This window comes from Montipora capricornis, chromosome 6, assembly GCF_036669925.1.
Source record: "Montipora capricornis isolate CH-2021 chromosome 6, ASM3666992v2, whole genome shotgun sequence".
In the NCBI taxonomy this organism is placed as follows: Eukaryota; Metazoa; Cnidaria; class Anthozoa; order Scleractinia; family Acroporidae; genus Montipora; species Montipora capricornis.
This window is the reverse complement of record NC_090888.1, coordinates 39122858-39141162: the sequence shown is the minus strand read 5'-3', so window position 1 is coordinate 39141162 and position 18305 is coordinate 39122858. Positions and strand designations below refer to the sequence as shown.

At 38.6% G+C, this 18305-nt stretch overlaps 1 protein-coding gene across 3 annotated transcripts in view; it reads left to right on the top strand.

The window, feature by feature from the left end:
- LOC138052116 (uncharacterized) overlaps positions 1 to 15980 on the top strand; it is a 58227-nt gene extending 42247 nt beyond the window's left edge. For all 3 annotated transcript variants that reach the window (XM_068898492.1, XM_068898490.1, XM_068898491.1), the window contains exons 3-18: positions 6278 to 6582; positions 7131 to 7267; positions 7362 to 7450; positions 7705 to 7908; positions 8790 to 9094; positions 9636 to 9772; positions 9867 to 9955; positions 10213 to 10416; positions 10964 to 11268; positions 11812 to 11948; positions 12043 to 12131; positions 12389 to 12592; positions 13141 to 13445; positions 13988 to 14124; positions 14219 to 14307; positions 14795 to 15980. In XM_068898492.1, the coding sequence (XP_068754593.1) occupies positions 6278 to 6582; positions 7131 to 7267; positions 7362 to 7450; positions 7705 to 7908; positions 8790 to 9094; positions 9636 to 9772; positions 9867 to 9955; positions 10213 to 10416; positions 10964 to 11268; positions 11812 to 11948; positions 12043 to 12131; positions 12389 to 12592; positions 13141 to 13445; positions 13988 to 14124; positions 14219 to 14307; positions 14795 to 14970 (2912 nt within the window). In that variant the 3' untranslated portion in view covers positions 14971 to 15980. The remainder of the gene's footprint in view (positions 1 to 6277; positions 6583 to 7130; positions 7268 to 7361; positions 7451 to 7704; positions 7909 to 8789; positions 9095 to 9635; positions 9773 to 9866; positions 9956 to 10212; positions 10417 to 10963; positions 11269 to 11811; positions 11949 to 12042; positions 12132 to 12388; positions 12593 to 13140; positions 13446 to 13987; positions 14125 to 14218; positions 14308 to 14794) is intronic.
- The last annotated feature ends 2325 nt before the right edge of the window (positions 15981 to 18305 follow it).

Genomic DNA, 18305 nt, shown 5'->3' with positions numbered 1-18305 from the left:
CGATGTGCAGTTGAAAAAAAATTTTTCTTGACAATTTGCACGAAGTTGTGGAAAAAACTGTCTACTCGCTGTACAAGCTTGCGACTTAGGAATCACTTTGTTTAACGTTCGAAAGAAAAACGAAAATCAAAGAACAAAATATAATACCTGCACATGTTCATACAGTTAGATTTGAGGTCGATATGTGACATATAAAACATGAAACTGGCTGATCGATCGCTGAACATGTTTGTTTCCCATGGAGAAACGTTTCGCTTGTTTTCTTGCACGGCAAAACCTTCTTTTCTTTATGTCGCAAACTATTAGCATTCTTCGTTATTACTCAATTCGACTGCTCACTTGAGCTTGAATCCGGACCTTCCCACGGCCTACACACGGGTCAAAATTCGAACGACGCGAGTGTATTTTTTGTAACGTTCGAACTGATTTGACATGGATAGTGCCTCTCCATCGCGCCCGATCTGAGGCAAGCTCCTTCCATTTGTCGTCGCGGATTTTGCATGCTTTCAGAGTGGCCTTGAGGTTGTCTTTGAAGCGCTTCCTCTGTCTTCCCAGTGATCTTGAAATTACACTCGCCCTACAAGATCTGCCTTGGGTGACGCACTTTATCCATTCTGCGGACATTCCCTGACCAGCGGAGTTGGCTTTGGGCTACCATAGCTTCAATGCTAATGGAGTTAGCCTCCTCTAGAACGCTGGTATTCGTTTGGCGATGCGTCCAGCTAATGCCCAGAATACGGCGGAGGCAGCGCTGATGGTATTTTTCAAGGGATTTGAAGTGTCGCCGGTAGGTGGTCCAGGATTCTGAGCCATAAAGGAGGGAGGGAAACACCACCGCCTTGTAGATCTTCACCTTGGTGTCAGTTTTTATACCTCGCTCCTCGAAATCCCTCTCGCGCATACGTCCAGAGGCATAGCTACCGGCCCGAAGGCGATGCTGGATCTCATCATCGATATCTGCTTTAACAGAGAGGAAGCTTCCCAGATATGGAAAAGATTCAACATTCTTCAGCACCGACACGTTGGTCTTAAAGGAGGGGGAGACGTTCGCTTGACCAGGCACAGGTTGGTAAAGGATCTCGGACTTTTGGACAGACTTTTCGGACTTTTGGACAGAATAGTCTGGAGGTTCTCCTCAGAAGTGGTACAGACGCAATTGTCGTCAGCATACTGGAGCTCGACAACGGAGGTGGTGCAAGACACTGTGACACCATTGTTTAACTGTTTCTTCTTCTGGATCACTTGGAGGCGCTCCGGTTGGTAAAGAAACTTGGCGATAATAGATCTTGAGTTAGTTCCAGCGTCGGTCCTAGGACGTCCAATCCTGTGGGCGTTTTCTATCTCAGGCTTCAAACCCTAGTCTTCAGATAACAAAGTTTGTAATGCTTTAATACAGTTCTCTCCAGGGTGTTCAGGAATGTTGTAGAAACGCAAATTAAAATGTCTAGAACATCTTTCATATCTTTCTAATGGAAGAAGTTTTCCATAAGCCCTATCAATGCTGACAGCATTGTCATTAACCTCGGTTTCCAGTGCATCAGTTTTAATCATGTACTCATGTAGTTCACTAATTAAAGTTTCAAATTTTAAGTTCAGCGACTCTGAAGGGGTGGCAAGCTTTCGCTTCACTTCAGCCAAGTCTTGCTGGAAAACGGCTTGGTTGGACTTGATAGATTCCATGTCACGGAGCATAGTACCAAGACACTCCTGAACATAACTTTCAAAATCGTGTTCTTCGTTTGTAGAGGAATCCATTTATCGACCTCTCCTCGACGTGACCATGTTGACAAACATATACACACTCAAAAAACACGATTAGGAACATAAAAAGATGCAAAATAATCAGTAAGAAGTCTGAATGAAATCAGAGCTGAAAATACGCGCCCATCTTCTACGCTGACCGCTGACCGGTCCCTGAAGAAGTCAGCCTGTGCCTGACGAAATATTAGTTAAACAGAAATGTATATCCTCATTATTGTTTTCTTTTTAATACTGCAAGATCCAAATTCGGTACGAAATGAAAGTTCATTCGCAAGCCGCATTGGATTCTTTCTCAAAGAACCGCCTGGGATAAAATATTAGACCCAGTAGCATCGTTAGCACGGACAAAATACAAAAGAAATATTACTTTAGAACGAGGCTAGTTGGTCTAATTAGAAGAAAGACAAAAGAATATATTTTGGCCCTCGTTTATGCGTTCTGTCATCACGTATTATTGCTGCGAGTCACCAGGCAAGCAGCAAGACTAATCTTGACAGTCTCCCTGTGTGATATATGCCAGGAAATAATCTCGATTTCTTGATTGTGTGTGTGCTTGTCTGTCCCGATGATTTTGACGTCATTCTGTGATCCTCCAGCGAGACAAAAATGGCGTCCACAACGGAGGAAAAAGAAAAAGAGTTTTACTCGAAATCACTCAAAAATTACATTGAGAGCTTCTTTAGAGCCTTGTGAAGGCATTTTGATCGTTTTTATGGCAAAACAAGGCAATCGTAAACGATATTCATGTGAAAAATTATAAAGGTGAGCTGGGAGAGGACAAAACATGGAGCCCTACTCCATGGAGTACCCCTAAAAATCATTTATCGGTCAAATTAAATTCTTTATCAACATGGTGAGGCATTTAGTTGTACATACCTTTATTTATTTTGAGCTTTCCAGCTCTCTGATGGTTACATTTCGATGCAGGTCACGAATTGGCCGCCATCTTGAAGGTTCGTAGGTATCTCGTGTATCCTCTATTATAGTGTATTTTTAGACAAATATTCATACAAAACCATATATTCCAGCACACCCATACAGGCCCGTGTATGCCCATGTATTCTCGTATGGAATGGAATGAAAAACTTTATTTGCACACGGTAATTTCATCAGATTACAATGGGAATATATGGGCATACAGCAGCATACATGGGTATATGTGGGTATACACTGTATACTATAGTTACATACATGGGTATGACTTGACGTTTTGTATGTGCTCTACATACATTTTCAAAAGTAACCGTTGAAATTTAAAACAGCTATTCATATATAACAAAGCGGATGAGGGGACTGGAACCTAGATTAAGCAAATACTTAACAGTAAAATATATAATAATAATAATTGTAATAATAATAAAAAAAACAGAAAAGATTAATAAAGCATCAGCTTTTCACTTCCGACGTTGACGTTGAAAGCTGGCTCAAGTTCTTGAATAAAGAAGGTCTCTTTTATTTTACAATGATAGTCAGTTTTGCCCTTCGCTAAAATATCAAAATGATCCCACTTGATGTTATGTCCAGTGGCCTTGACGTGGTCAGCAATGGCTGAAGTATTGTCATTTTTAGCTAAGGCCTTAAAATGTTCGGTTTTTCTATCGTGAAGCCGCCGTTTAGTTTTACCGATGTAAAAACCATTACAATCCCAACAATTTGCTCTGTAAATAACTCTGGATTGTTGTGAACGATTAATACGGTCCTTGTAAGGAAAGAAAGATTTTATACATCGAGTGCTCTGAAACACAATCTTAAGGTTAACACAAGAGTAGAATTTGTACACACAAGATTTCAGGCGTTTAGCTACTTGGTTGCTTTGCAAACCTAAGTAGGGAAGTAGGATAACAATATCTTTCTTAGGAACTGTAGACACTGGATTGCTATGCTGATGTTTTTTTGATGTATTTTGATGGTAAATACTACGACCAAATCGATGGTGTTGCCATGGGTTCACCATTGGGCCCTGTCTTAGCCAACATTTTTATGTGTGCTTTTGAAGAAAAGTGGTTGCTGAACGCCACAGTTAGTCCTTTATTTTGGAATCGTTACGTTGATGAGACATTCACCATGTTCCACAACAAAGACAGTGCAAATGACTTTTTGCACTAGTTGAATGCTGTCATCGCAATATTAAATTTACCATTGAATTTGAACATAACAATGCAATTCCGTTTTTGGATATTCTTGTCACACGTAATCAAAACAACGCTTTCACGACATCCATCTACCTAAAGAAAACTTTCACAGGTCTCTACACGAAATGGGATTCCTTCACTCCACGAAAGTACAAAATAAACCTCATCCGCTCCCTCACTTATCGCTACTACCGTCTTTGTTCATCTGCCTCCTTGCTACAATCTGCCCTCAATGATCTTCGAAAACTCCTTCTTCAGAACGGCTACCCACAAGGCATAATCAACTATCATATCAACGATGTTTCGAACAAAAACAGACAACATCATCAATATGTTTATCACTGCTGTTTGTGTCTTATTTTTGATGAAACTACGATGGCCCAAGAACAAAAGTATTTACGATACATGGGTATATTATGGGCATACACGGCCTATATGGGTTTACAAGGGTATACGCGTTTGTTTCAATATTTGTCTAAATATACATAAAGTTAAATAAGCTATAATTAGGTATACATGAAATACCTACGAAATTTCAAGATAGCGGCCAATTCGTGAACTGCATCAAACTGTAACAATTGGAAAGATGGGAAGCTCAAAATAAATAAAGGTATGTACATCTAAATACCTCGCCATGGTGATAAATAAGTTAATTTGACCGATAGATAATTTTTAGGAGTACTCCATAGTGTACTCCATGGAGTAAGGCTCCGCGTTTTGTCTCTCCCAGGTGAGCTTCTGATTCTATTGCGTAAACATCATTACCACGTGGCTACATTTCTATAACTTCGGCCGTTGACTTGTTTTCCGCTCTCAAAATTACCAACTTATTGCGTAGAATAGTCCTTTAGAATGATGTTCATGTTTCTAAAATGATGCTTTTTGATTCGGAGGCATATTGTGACAAAAATTAATCACCTCTGACGACGTGCAAGTTACGTGATCGCTTGTATTCCTTTCATCACCTCGCTTAAAAACAATCATAAAATATTCGCGGAAGGTCGAGTGATTGCTAGACAGTGAAGAATGAATCTTTGCTCTCAATAAAAATCCCTGTGCCGAGAATAATGCGACTTTTGTCTCGTAAGTGATGTGATGTTTATCTTTGTCCTTGTTATGCAAATGTTGACAACGAATATTAAAGGCCCACAGACGGATTTGTCGCTCGTTGATAAGGAAGAGAAATTTTACATCCGGTGACTGACCTCATCATATCGTGAGCTGACCAGAAAACCTACTCACAAGCAAAAATTACTGCACGAAATGTTGTTTGCATCGAAGGTTTTTCCTCGCCCTTCCTCGCTCTCGTTCCGCTCAGATCAACTGTGAATGCGTAAACGAACTGACTTCCAGTTTGAGAAAAAGCGAAATTTCCGGCGGTCTTTAAATTGAATTATTTTTTTTATGTGGCACGGTTTACCCCCAAATACAGAATATTGCTAATCATTGATTTTTTTTCAAATCATCTTTTTAATTCTCGTGCGAGGGATTTATAAGGGAGAAGCCATCCCCAAGGTATGTGTGATTTTCAAAGTATCGTGTCATGATAGCTTACCATGTTATTTTCAGAGTATACATATCAATGATCGATGTATTTAAGTGGAAGGGGAACACATTAATCCAGTTCAAAATGGAACAGTCGTTCCTCAGAACTATTTCCCTTAAAACCAAAAATTTCAATCCAAGTTGTGCTGTAGCTATCTAATCTCCATCTTCCATAATAGGTAAAATTCAAGCATTTTACCTATTATTTTGTACAATAGCCAAAGACTGTGTTAATAGATGGCTATATCGTTAGCTGATTTCTGATTTACCAAAAGCTGTTGGCATTTATGGAGCGAAAGTAAGTTTTGATGTTTTAACAGACAGCACAGAAGGATTACTGTGTGATTCACGTCAATTCGTAATAACTAATACTTGAGTGCACACAGCTATGAGTCTAGTTTACTAAAATCAGTAACAATATAAAAAGCACTTCACTGAAAATATTTTAAATTGAAAAGATCACGGTCAAGTAGCGCTCCCGCTGACGAAAGGTTGACTGATAAATTCTAACCAGCCTTAGTTAGGCTGAACAAAATTGCTTATCTCGGAAAATGTAAAGTGAATATTGGGATATTCCAAGTGTTGTTGAACACCTGTTCCAATACAAACGCCAGTGCTATTTTTGCAAAAGCATGCTCTTTTCAGCACAGCAAATGTCTCAAATAAGCACTTGCAGATCGAAAAATGAAAAAAATGTTTAAGAAATCACTGGGCACTGCCGCTACGCACACCTATACCCAAACACTAACACCACATCCCTACCTCGGCAAAGGCTTCTATTCTTCTGCTGATGCACCAAACCATTTACGATGAGTTAATACCTGTTTTCTCATTTTTAGCTGATGCATATGGATGTCGAATCGAGGTTAATAGTAATAAAAGCCTTGCCAAGCCCCAATATAACCAACAACCCCAGACAATCTACAGCTGCACGCCTGCCAGCAGTTCCGCACAGTACGAAGTTCACGTACTAGCTGTAAACGAGGTTATCAACAGACGTCCTCCTACAGCCGGTGACGCTACTGTCAATATTGTCAGCCGTGGAAAGTCAAACAGATCTATTATACTCGTGCTTGTAAGCTATGAACCTGTTCACTGGATCCTCAATTTACCAGCTAATACTGCTATCAGCAAAGTCATCCTGGTGAGTACAAAACTAAAGCTTAAACCAACCAATCATTTCAGATGTCATTTAAAGACTTAAAGACAGTTCGAAATAATTCAAAGCAGAAGAAATATACTTGACTTCTATCACAGAGAAACTATTTAGCTTGAAAGAAACCCGTTCAGTGGTATACTTTGGAAATTTGTGGTTATAGAATCAATTAAAATCGAGAAAATAAAAGAAGTCATATTTTATTAACAAGATCTACCTGTATGCCAATTATAATTAGTTCTTTTAATTTCTGGCTCCCTTCATCTCTTAAGTCATATTTTAAAACAGTTTTTGGCCCACTTCTCGCTAGTCGAGAAGGATTTTTTACACGAAGAGCACTAGGTTTGAGACATGCGTAGCAGTGGGAACGCGTAAATTAATGTCTTTATGCACGCAGTGCAACCAGTATTTCTAGAAGCCTACTGAATATACTAAACTGTGATAAATTATCAGTAGAATTTTCGTCAGTAATCCATGATGAAACCACGAAAACATATTGGCAATAACCTAAATAAAGAGTTGTATTCTATTTTTAGGTTGCATATTACATAGATCAAAGTTCTGTTGGTGGAGATGTGAACCAAGTGCAAGTAGTTGAAAGAAAGGGATATTCACAGTGGCGTATGGGATTTGGCAGCGATTCAGGGGGAGGAGATACAGTGGGGCTGCTAAAGTAAGTAAAAAGCAAAGTGTACATAATCCAGGTCATAGGTTTTGCGTGCAGCTTTACATGTTTGCATTTATCTTTATTTTTTCTTGTTTTTTAGACAAGTGCACAACACGTTTGGTGTAGTGACGTCATTTACTGGCACTTACAGAGCAGATAAATGGACACTGATGTTGTCATCCTCACACGGTACAAACTATTTATCTAATGCCGACTTGAAATGTTATGGTATCGCTCAATAAAGACCAATGAATCCTACTTGAATGAATTCAAGAGCCGTAACCTGCAGGAAACATTTTTGAAACTATGGAAGAAACGTTCTTTGTCTTCTAGTCGCAAATATAGAAGTTTTTAGGGTTTATTTTTTCGCTGCAAATTGTTTATAACGTCGTTATTACACATGTATAATTTGACAAGTTATCGGTTTTTTTTTTCTGTTCAAGGCCTTGGAAACACCAACGCTGTGGACACCACCGCAATTACATTCCCATCCCCGGCGATACCCACAGCCACAGCCACACCTAGTGTTGACAGACAGAGATGTCTGTTCCTCAAGTACTGTTCTGGAACTTTTAAAATGCATGCTGCCTGCTTAAACGGATACTGCGTGTGTACAGGCCAAAACTACGATTACAATACTTGCTTACGTAAGCTCTCTTTGTTTTCTTACTTTTTTATTTAAACTCGGAATAATTTAATTTGAATTTGAAATTATTACGGTAAAGTAGGACTCTTGTTAACGGAAGGTTAATTCTTATATTCCAACCAGCTGCAGTCAGGAAAATAAAAAATTGTTTATCTTGGACATTGTAAAGTGGAGATCGGATTATTACAAGTGTTGTTGAATACCTGCCTAAGTACAAACGTCAGTGCTATTTTTGCAAAGTATGCTCTCTTCAGGACAGCAAATGTCTCAAATAAGCACTTGTAGATCGAAAGTTAGCTGCCCGATATGGAAGTATCAAAGTTTGGTTTTCGCAAAGAACCAGGCGTCTATTTTTGATATAATTTCGATATATCAGGTCGAATGCAGCAAAACGTGCTAAAAATGTTTAAGGAAATCACTGGGCACTGCCGCTACGCACACCTATACCCAAACACTAACACCACATCCCTACCTCGGCAAGGGCTTCTACTCTTCTGCTGATGCACCAGGCCATTTACGATGCGTTAATAGCTGCTTTCTCATTTTTAGCTGATGCATATGGATGTCGAATCGAAGTTAATAGTAATAAAAACCTTGCCAAGCCCCAAGATAACCAACAAACCTAGACAATCTGGGGCCAGCCAATACAAACGCCAGTGCTTTTTTTGCAAAAGCATGCTCTTTTCAGCACAGCAAATGTCTCAAATAAGCACTTGTAGATCGAAAAATGAAAAAAATGTTTAAGAAATCACTGGGCACTACCGCTACGCACACCTATACCCAAACACTAACACCACATCCCTACCTCGGCAAGGGCTTCTATTCTTCTGCTGATGGACTAAACCATTTACGATGCGTTAATACCTGCTTTCTCATTTTTAGCTGATGCATATGGATGTCGAATTGAGGTTAATAGTAATAAAAGCCTTGCCAAGCCCCAATATAACCAACAACCCCAGACAATCTACAGCTGCACGCCTGGCAGCAGTTCCCCACAGTACGAAGTTCACGTACTAGCTGTGTACGAGGTTATCAACAGACGTCCTCCTACAGCCGGTGACGCTACTGTCAATATTGTCAGCCGTGGAAAGTCAAACAGATCTATTATACTCGTGCTTGTAAGCTACGAACCTGTTCACTGGATCCTCAATTTACCAGCTAATACTGCTATCAGCAAAGTCATCCTGGTGAGTACAAAACTAAAGCTTAAACCAACCAATCATTTCAGATGTCATTTAAAGACTTAAAGACAGTTCGAAATAATTCAAAGAAGAAGAAATATACTTGACTTCTATCACAGAGAAACTATTTAGCTTGAAAGAAACCCGTTCAGTGGTATACTTTGGAAATTTGTGGTTATAGAATCAATTAAAATCGAGAAAATAAAAGAAGTCATATTTTATTAACAAGATCTACCTGTATGCCAACTAGTTATTTTATTTCTGGTTCCCTTCATCTCCTAAGTCATATTTTAAAACAGTTTTTGGCCCACTTCTCGCTGGTCGAGAAGGATTTTTTACACGAAGAGCACTAGGTTTGAGACATGCGTAGCAGTGGGAACGCGTAAATTAATGTCTTTATGCACGCAGTGCAACCAGTATTTCTAGAAGCCTACTGAATATACTAAACTGCGATAAATTATCAGTAGAATTTTCGTCAGTAATCCATGATGGAACCACGGAATCATATTGGCAATAACCTAAATAAAGAGTTGTATTCTATTTTTAGGTTGCATATTACATAGATCAAAGTTCTGTTGGTGGAGATGTGAACCAAGTGCAAGTAGTTGAAAGAAAGGGATATTCACAGTGGCGTGTGGGATTTGGCAGCGATTCAGGGGGAGGAGATACAGTGGGGCTGCTGAAGTAAGTAAAAAGCAAAGTGTACATAATCCAGGTCATAGGTTTTGCGTGCAGCTTTACATGTATGCATTTATCTTTATTTTTTCTTGTTTTTTAGACAAGTGCACAACACGTTTGGTGTAGTGACGTCATTTACTGGGACTTACAGAGCAGATAAATGGACACTGATGTTGTCATCCTCACACAGTACAAACTATTTATTTAATGCCGACTTGAAATGTTATGGTATCGCTCAATAAAGACCAATGAATGCTACTTGAATGAATTCAAGAGCCGTAACCTGCAGGAAACATTTTTGAAACTATGGAAGAAACTTTCTTTGTTTTCTAGTCGCAGATATAGGAGAAGTTTTTAGGGTTTATTTTTTCGCTGCAAATTGTTTATAACGTCGTTATTACACATGTATAATTTGACAAGTTATCGGTTATTTTTTTCAATTCAAGGCCTTGGAAACACCAACGCTGTGGACACCACCGCAATTACATTCCCATCCCCGGCGATACCCACAGCCACAGCCACACCTAGTGTTGACAGACAGAGATGTCTGTTCCTCAAGTACTGTTCTGGAACTTTTAAAATGCATGCTGCCTGCTTAAACGGATACTGCGTGTGTACAGGCCAAAACTACGATTACAATACTTGCTTACGTAAGCTCTCTTTGTTTTCTTACTTTTTTATTTAAACTCGGAATAATTTAATTTGAATTTGAAATTATTACGATAAAGTAGGACTCTGGTTAACGGAAGGTTAATTCTTATATTCCAACCAGCTGCAGTTAGGAAAATAAAAAATTGTTTATCTTGGACATTGTAAAGTGGAGATCGGATTATTACAAGTGTTGTTGAGTACCTGCCTCAGCACAAACGTCAGTGCTATTTTTGCAAAGTATGCTCTCTTCAGGACAGCAAATGTCTCAAATAAGCACTTGTAGATCGAAAGTTAGCTGCCCGATATGGAAGTATCAAAGTTTGGTTTTCGCAAAGAACCAGGCGTCTATTTTTGATATTATTTGATATATCAGGTCGAATGCAGCAAAACGTGCGAAAAATGTTTAAGGAAATCACTGGGCACTGCCGCTACGCACACCTATACCCAACCACTAACACCACATCCCTACCTCGGCAAGGGCTTCTATTCTTCTGCTGATGCACCAAACCATTTACGATGAGTTAATACGTGCTTTCTCATTTTTAGCTGATGCATATGGATGTCGAATCGAGGTTAATAGTAATAAAAGCCTTGCCAAGCCCCAATATAACCAACAACCCCAGACAATCTACAGCTGCACGCCTGCCAGCAGTTCCGCACAGTACGAAGTTCACGTACTAGCTGTGTACGAGGTTATCAACAGACGTCCTCCTACAGCCGGTGACGCTACTGTCAATATTGTCAGCCGTGGAAAGTCAAACAGATCTATTATACTCGTGCTTGTAAGCTACGAACCTGTTCACTGGATCCTCAGTTTACCAGCTAATACTGCTATCAGCAAAGTCATCCTGGTGAGTACAAAACTAAAGCTTAAACCAACCAATCATTTCAGATGTCATTTAAAGACTTAAAGACAGTTCGAAATAATTCAAAGCAGAAGAAATATACTTGACTTCTATCACAGAGAAACTATTTAGCTTGAAAGAAACCCGTTCAGTGGTATACTTTGGAAATTTGTGGTTATAGAATCAATTAAAATCGAGAAAATAAAAGAAGTCATATTTTATTAACAAGATCTACCTGTATGCCAATTAGTTCTTTTGATTTCTGGCTCCCTTCATCTCTTAAGTCATATTTTAAAACAGTTTTTGGCCCACTTCTCGCTGGTCGAAAAGGATTTTTTTACACGAAGAGCACTAGGTTTGAGACATGCGTAGCAGTGGGAACGCGTAAATTAATGTCTTCATGCACGCAGTGCAACTAGTATTTCTAGAAGCCTACTGAATATACTAAACTGCGATAAATTATCAGTAGAATTTTCGTCAGTAATCCATGATGGAACCACGGAATCATATTGGCAATAACCTAAATAAAGAGTTGTATTCTATTTTTAGGTTGCATATTACATAGATCAAAGTTCTGTTGGTGGAGATGTGAACCAAGTGCAAGTAGTTGAAAGAAAGGGATATTCACAGTGGCGTGTGGGATTTGGCAGCGATTCAGGGGGAGGAGATACAGTGGGGCTGCTGAAGTAAGTAAAAAGCAAAGTGTACATAATCCAGGTCATAGGTTTTGCGTGCAGCTTTACATGTATGCATTTATCTTTATTTTTTCTTGTTTTTTAGACAAGTGCACAACACGTTTGGTGTAGTGACGTCATTTACTGGCACTTACAGAGCAGATAAATGGACACTGATGTTGTCATCCTCACACGGTACAAACTATTTATCTAATTCCGACTTGAAATGTTATGGTATCGCTCAATAAAGACCAATGAATGCTACTTGAATGAATTCAAGAGCCGTAACCTGCAGGAAACATTTTTGAAACTATGGAAGAAACTTTCTTTGTCTTCTAGTCGCAGATATAGGAGAAGTTTTTAGGGTTTATTTTTTCGCTGCAAATTGTTTATAACGTCGTTATTACACATGTATAATTTGACAAGTTATCGGTTATTTTTTTCTTTTCAAGGCCTTGGAAACACCAACGCTGTGGACACCACCGCAATTACATTCCCATCCCCGGCGATACCCACAGCCACAGCCACACCTAGTGTTGACAGACAGAGATGTCTGTTCCTCAAGTACTGTTCTGGAACTTTTAAAATGCATGCTGCCTGCTTAAACGGATACTGCGTGTGTACAGGCCAAAACTACGATTACAATACTTGCTTACGTAAGCTCTCTTTGTTTTCTTACTTTTTTATTTAAACTCGGAATAATTTAATTTGAATTTGAAATTATTACGGTAAAGTAGGACTCTGGTTAACGGAAGGTTAATTCTTATATTCCAACCAGCTGCAGTTAGGAAAATAAAAAATTGTTTATCTTGGACATTGTAAAGTGGAGATCGGATTATTACAAGTGTTGTTGAGTACCTGCCTCAGCACAAACGTCAGTGCTATTTTTGCAAAGTATGCTCTCTTCAGGACAGCAAATGTCTCAAATAAGCACTTGTAGATCGAAAGTTAGCTGCCCGATATGGAAGTATCAAAGTTTGGTTTTCGCAAAAAACCAGGCGTCTATTTTTGATATTATTTTGATATATCAGGTCGAATGCAGCAAAACGTGCGAAAAATGTTTAAGGAAATCACTGGGCACTGCCGCTACGCACACCTATACCCAAACACTAACACCACATCCCTACCTCGGCAAGGGCTTCTATTCTTCTGCAGATGCACCAAACCATTTACGATGCGTTAATACCTGATTTCTCATTTTTAGCTGATGCATATGGATGTCGAATCGAAGTTAATAGTAATAAAAACCTTGCCAAGCCCCAATATAACCAACAACCCCAGACAATCTACAGCTGCACGCCTGCCAGCAGTTCCGCACAGTACGAAGTTCACGTACTAGCTGTGTACGAGGTTATCAACAGACGTCCTCCTACAGCCGGTGACGCTACTGTCAATATTGTCAGCCGGGGAAAGTCAAACACATCTATTATACTCGTGCTTGTAAGCTACGAACCTGTTCACTGGATCCTCAGTTTACCAGCAAATACTGCTATCAGCAAAGTCATCCTGGTGAGTACAAAACTAAAAGCTAAAACCAGCCAATCATTTCAGATGTGACTTAAAGACTTAAAGACAGTTCGAAATAATTCAAAGCAGAAGAAATATACTTGACTTCTATCACAGAGAAACTATTTAGCTTGAAAGAAACCCGTTCAGTGGTATACTTTGGAAATTTGTGGTTGTAGAATCAATTAAAATCGAGAAAATAAAAAAAGGCATATTTCATTAACAAGATCTACCTGTATGCCAATTAGTTCTTTTAATTTCTGGCTCCTTTCATCTCCTAAGTGATATTTTAAAACAGTTTTTGGCCCACTTCTCGTTGGTCGAGAAAGATTTTCACACGAAGAGCACTATGTTTGAGACATGCGTAGCAGTGGGAACGCGTAAATTAATGTCTTCATGCACGCAGTGCAATGAGTATTTCTAGAAGCCTACTGAATATACTAAACTGTGATAAATTATCAGTAGAATTTTCGTCAGTAATCCATGATGGAACCACGGAATCATATTGGCAATAACCTAAATAAAGAGTTGTATTCTATTTTTAGGTTGCATATTACATAGATCAAAGTTCTGTTGGTGGAGATGTGAACCAAGTGCAAGTAGTTGAAAGAAAGGGATATTCACAGTGGCGTGTGGGATTTGGCAGCGATTCAGGGGGAGGAGATACAGTGGGGCTGCTGAAGTAAGTAAAAAGCAAAGTGTACATAATCCAGGTCATAGGTTTTGCGTGCAGCTTTACATGTATGCATTTATCTTTATTTTTTCTTGTTTTTTAGACAAGTGCACAACACGTTTGGTGTAGTGACGTCATTTACTGGCACTTACAGAGCAGATAAATGGACACTGATGTTGTCATCCTCACACGGTACAAACTGTTTATTTAATGCCGACTTCAAATGTTATATAGTGTGGATCAATAAGACCAACCAATCGTACTTGTGTGTTTTCAAGAAGCGTAGCCTGCAGGGGAAACTTTTGAAATTGGTTGTTTGACTACACTGGCTCAAAACAAGATTAGACAATTCACTGAGAATTTGGTAATCTAACTTAAGTATCAGATTTTATTTATATTTATTTACTTTTAGCATGAATTCATCAGAAAGGTTTATATGGGCTGTGTTACATACTGTAACGCATTGGGTTATTTTATTCATTATGGTAGTATGATTAAGGTTGCGAAGGACACTTGCTTCTATTCGATATGTATTTATTTGAAGAGTATGCACGAATTGTGACGACAGTTCCGAAGACACACGAAACATTCATGAGATAGTAATTCGACAGACAAGGCAAACTCCACCGATTTATTTTGTTTTGCTAGGTTTTTCATGTAACTCACTTAATTCTTTCAGGCCATCCAAATATAGCAAACGTGGTAAAGCAAAAGGTAGAAGACGTGCAGTTACAACATGAGCGAAGTTATGTTCAGGAAATCATTCCAAACTCTTCTGGCGTGTCCGCGCACAAGACCCTGGAGAAGTTCTTAGGCTTTCTCGCAATAATAACAAATAGCCAGTATGTATGGTAAATTCAGTTCCCAGTTAACTAAACTGTAGGGACCTATCGTTACATTAATAATCATTTTTAAGACTGATGAAATAATTGTACCACTGTTACGAATAAGGCAAACACAGTACAGTTGCACGTCTCCTACCGGACACTTCCATAATAGTGGGCCTGTATAGGGTTGAATTAATAACTGAGAAGTGGTCAAATTAAACCTTTCAACTTAATTACAAATGACGCAATTTTTAACTGATCGTTGAGATTCGAGATCTGTACAATTTACTAATGGCTTAAAAATAGGCTGAAATTTTAATTGACTGCTTAGAAATTGGGGAAAGCACTCCCCATACAGCACTCTGGATAAAATTGACACCTCCATATTATGGACAGTTGACTTTGGCCCAGAGAAGCAGTGCATGTACATCTAGCTGGATTTGCAAAAACATTCCTATCAAAAATTGCAGTGACTTGACCAAAATAGGTCCAGAACTCTAGTTTTATGAGTCTGAAAAGAGAGCGAGTTAGAAGAAAGGAAGAAGTTGGAGATATAAGCGCAATGGTCAAATCTTGGTGTTTACAATGGCTACTTTTGAACGACAAAAAATTGTTAGTAGAAACTAAGGCTTTTGCAGGTAGCTTTTGCAAATCCAGTTAGATATATAACATCTGCCTTCATATTACGGACACTGGGTGTGCCCCTTTAAGGACGGTACCTCCTATTGTTAGTGGATATATGGTTTGCGCACCATGCAACCATCTTGTCTCGTGCGCGATTACACACGCGATGTCCTCAGAAGATTGATTTTTTTGATGTTGTCTGTATTTTTTGTAACTTCTTGATTTAGTGGATTGCTTTACAGGATTGACGTCAACTTTCTGTCTACACCAAAAAAACTGTAAACGAAAGCGTTGTTGTGGTGTGTTTTATTAACTATGTCAATTGTAGTGGCAAATAATCAAAGCATAAGCTTATCGCTGTAATAAAGTGTTTTAAAGGAGTCGCTTAATAAAAAAGTAATGTCCTACACACAATGGTTAATGCACAACAAATCCTTTTGCTTTTATTCTTTCATTTCATTGCTGTTCAAACAAAAAATACAAAGATGTTTTCATCGAACGTAAGATGACTTGAGCTTACATAAGATGATGTCTCACCTCTTTCGTAACTGACGAAAAGCTTGAGCTTAATGATCTTAATTGGCGTGAATAGACTGACTGTGAAAATAAGAAGCAAGGAATCACGGCGACTGGCTCTAAAAGTGCGTATTTTTCATGCATTTCAAAACTCCTTCCAGACAGAGAATACAACCACAAGAAAAACTGCAAGTACTTGACAAAAGTACACAACGTGATCTTACTTGTTTGTCTTCGCCAGAGCCAAAACGTTATACTGGAAAAAACTTTCAAAGTTACGCATAATGCACTTCTCGAAATTTCTCTGAGAATTAAAAGCCATCTTAATAGAAAAAATGTCATTCTCATTTCACTAACACGAGGAATGAAAAATGAAATAGTTTATTAGGAGAGTACAGTCAGCCGTCTGATGGTTACAAGTGCTAGAATGGTGGAAACGTATTCCTCATCTAATGCAGTGGCACTGAACCTCGAGAAAAAGGTATCCTACATCACCATCACAAACTCTACATTACCCTTCCATAATTAAAACAGAAAAAGAAAATCCACCAGAAGGACTAGCTGACGTAGAATGACAGAAATCACCCACCAAAAGCTTAAATAGTCGCCCAAGTCACATGACCGGACCCAAGTCTCTCAACCATGCCGTCAGAATATTTAACAATTATCCGCCTCAGGCTCAGTGATTATCGGTGAATATTCACCGAGACGAAGTCGAGGTCGAGTGGCAAAACGGCTACTGGCAGCCATTTTGTCCGTCGAGGTGATTATCGGCTGATAATCCGAGATAGCGAGCCAATGAGAGCGCGCGATTTTGTAAAATCACCTATGCATTTATACTAATAATTATTATTTCTGACTAATTCGTTCTCAGATCACTCAAACGTCAGAAATTACATTTCTAATTTCCAAAGAATCAACTGAAACTTTTTGCTTCGGCATTTGCCGTCATATCGAATATCCCAGCATGTCCAAGGAAAATAAATGCAAATATTTACTTACTAGGGACAGAGTTTTAATTTTGCAGTCCAGTTTTAATTTTGTGAGTCGTCACCAGTTCTCCCTCTACTGCCATGCTCACGTGTTATGCACAGTGTTGTCTTCAAGTCGGCAATTGAGACGTACCATTTTGCGTATAATGTGGTTCTCGGCTACCCTAGCCACAAACAAAAGACTAAACAAACGAAACAATGAATTAGACTTAAAAAAAATAAAATCTGCTTACAGTACCAAACAATAGCAAGTTACGAGAGCTGCTACACTACTGGAAAAAAAATGTGAAAAAAATAAAACTGAACTGTCAGCCTCCTGGGCAAATTAAAAATGGACTGTGAAAAATTAAAACTGGACTCTGACCCTCTTGGGCCATAGTACAAATATGTTGTTTGTTTCAATAATTTTTTCGCTGGAAAAGGTTTTTGTGAGATTTTTCGGCCGTTGTGGATTCATCGCGTTGTGTAATTATTCCAGATTAACTAATTTGCATAAGTGGGTTGAAATTTATTTCCTTATAAAGAAGACAGGAATTTTTAGCCTTGTTCTTTCTGGCAAATGATTAATAGGTAGCCATAGTTTTTACCTCAGAAAAAGATTTCTTTCGTCATGATAGTGTAAAATGAATTTAATTTGAGAAGCCAACAATGTTTCTTTAACTTTCCTTTTAAAAGACAGAGATTTCCCGAATTTTGTTTCTCAACCTATTGACTTGAAATATTATTTCTCGCTAAGTGTTGCATCTTTTTTCCAAATGAACGCCCAGAAATAAAGATTTTTTGACGATCTTTCAGTGAAATATTTTTTGTAATTTGATATTATGTCAAAAATTTGCATAAAAAGCTTGAAGTAAACATCGCAGCACACACAAGGAATTTCGTCACATTTACCTCTTCGTCGAATTCTCGTTAATATTTTACTAACGATAATGTTTTGTACAACACTGAAACCAACGGCAAATTTTCTGGATACTTTGTGGGGTTGGCTATCAGAGAAGGAATCGAACACCTTGGAGTGGATCTGTGTTTAAATTTTTCTGGCTATTTATAGTTTCGTTTATTTGTACTCAAATCTGCACAGTCTTCAAGTAAAAAAAAATTAAAGTTGATTAATTCTTTGTTAGTCAAGGTTTATTTGAAAGAAAGCCTGTTGTCCATTGAAAGACAGCCTGTTGTCCATTTTGTGCTTCATTATTGAAAAAATAAACGGCTCTTCGGTGAAGGGTTTGAT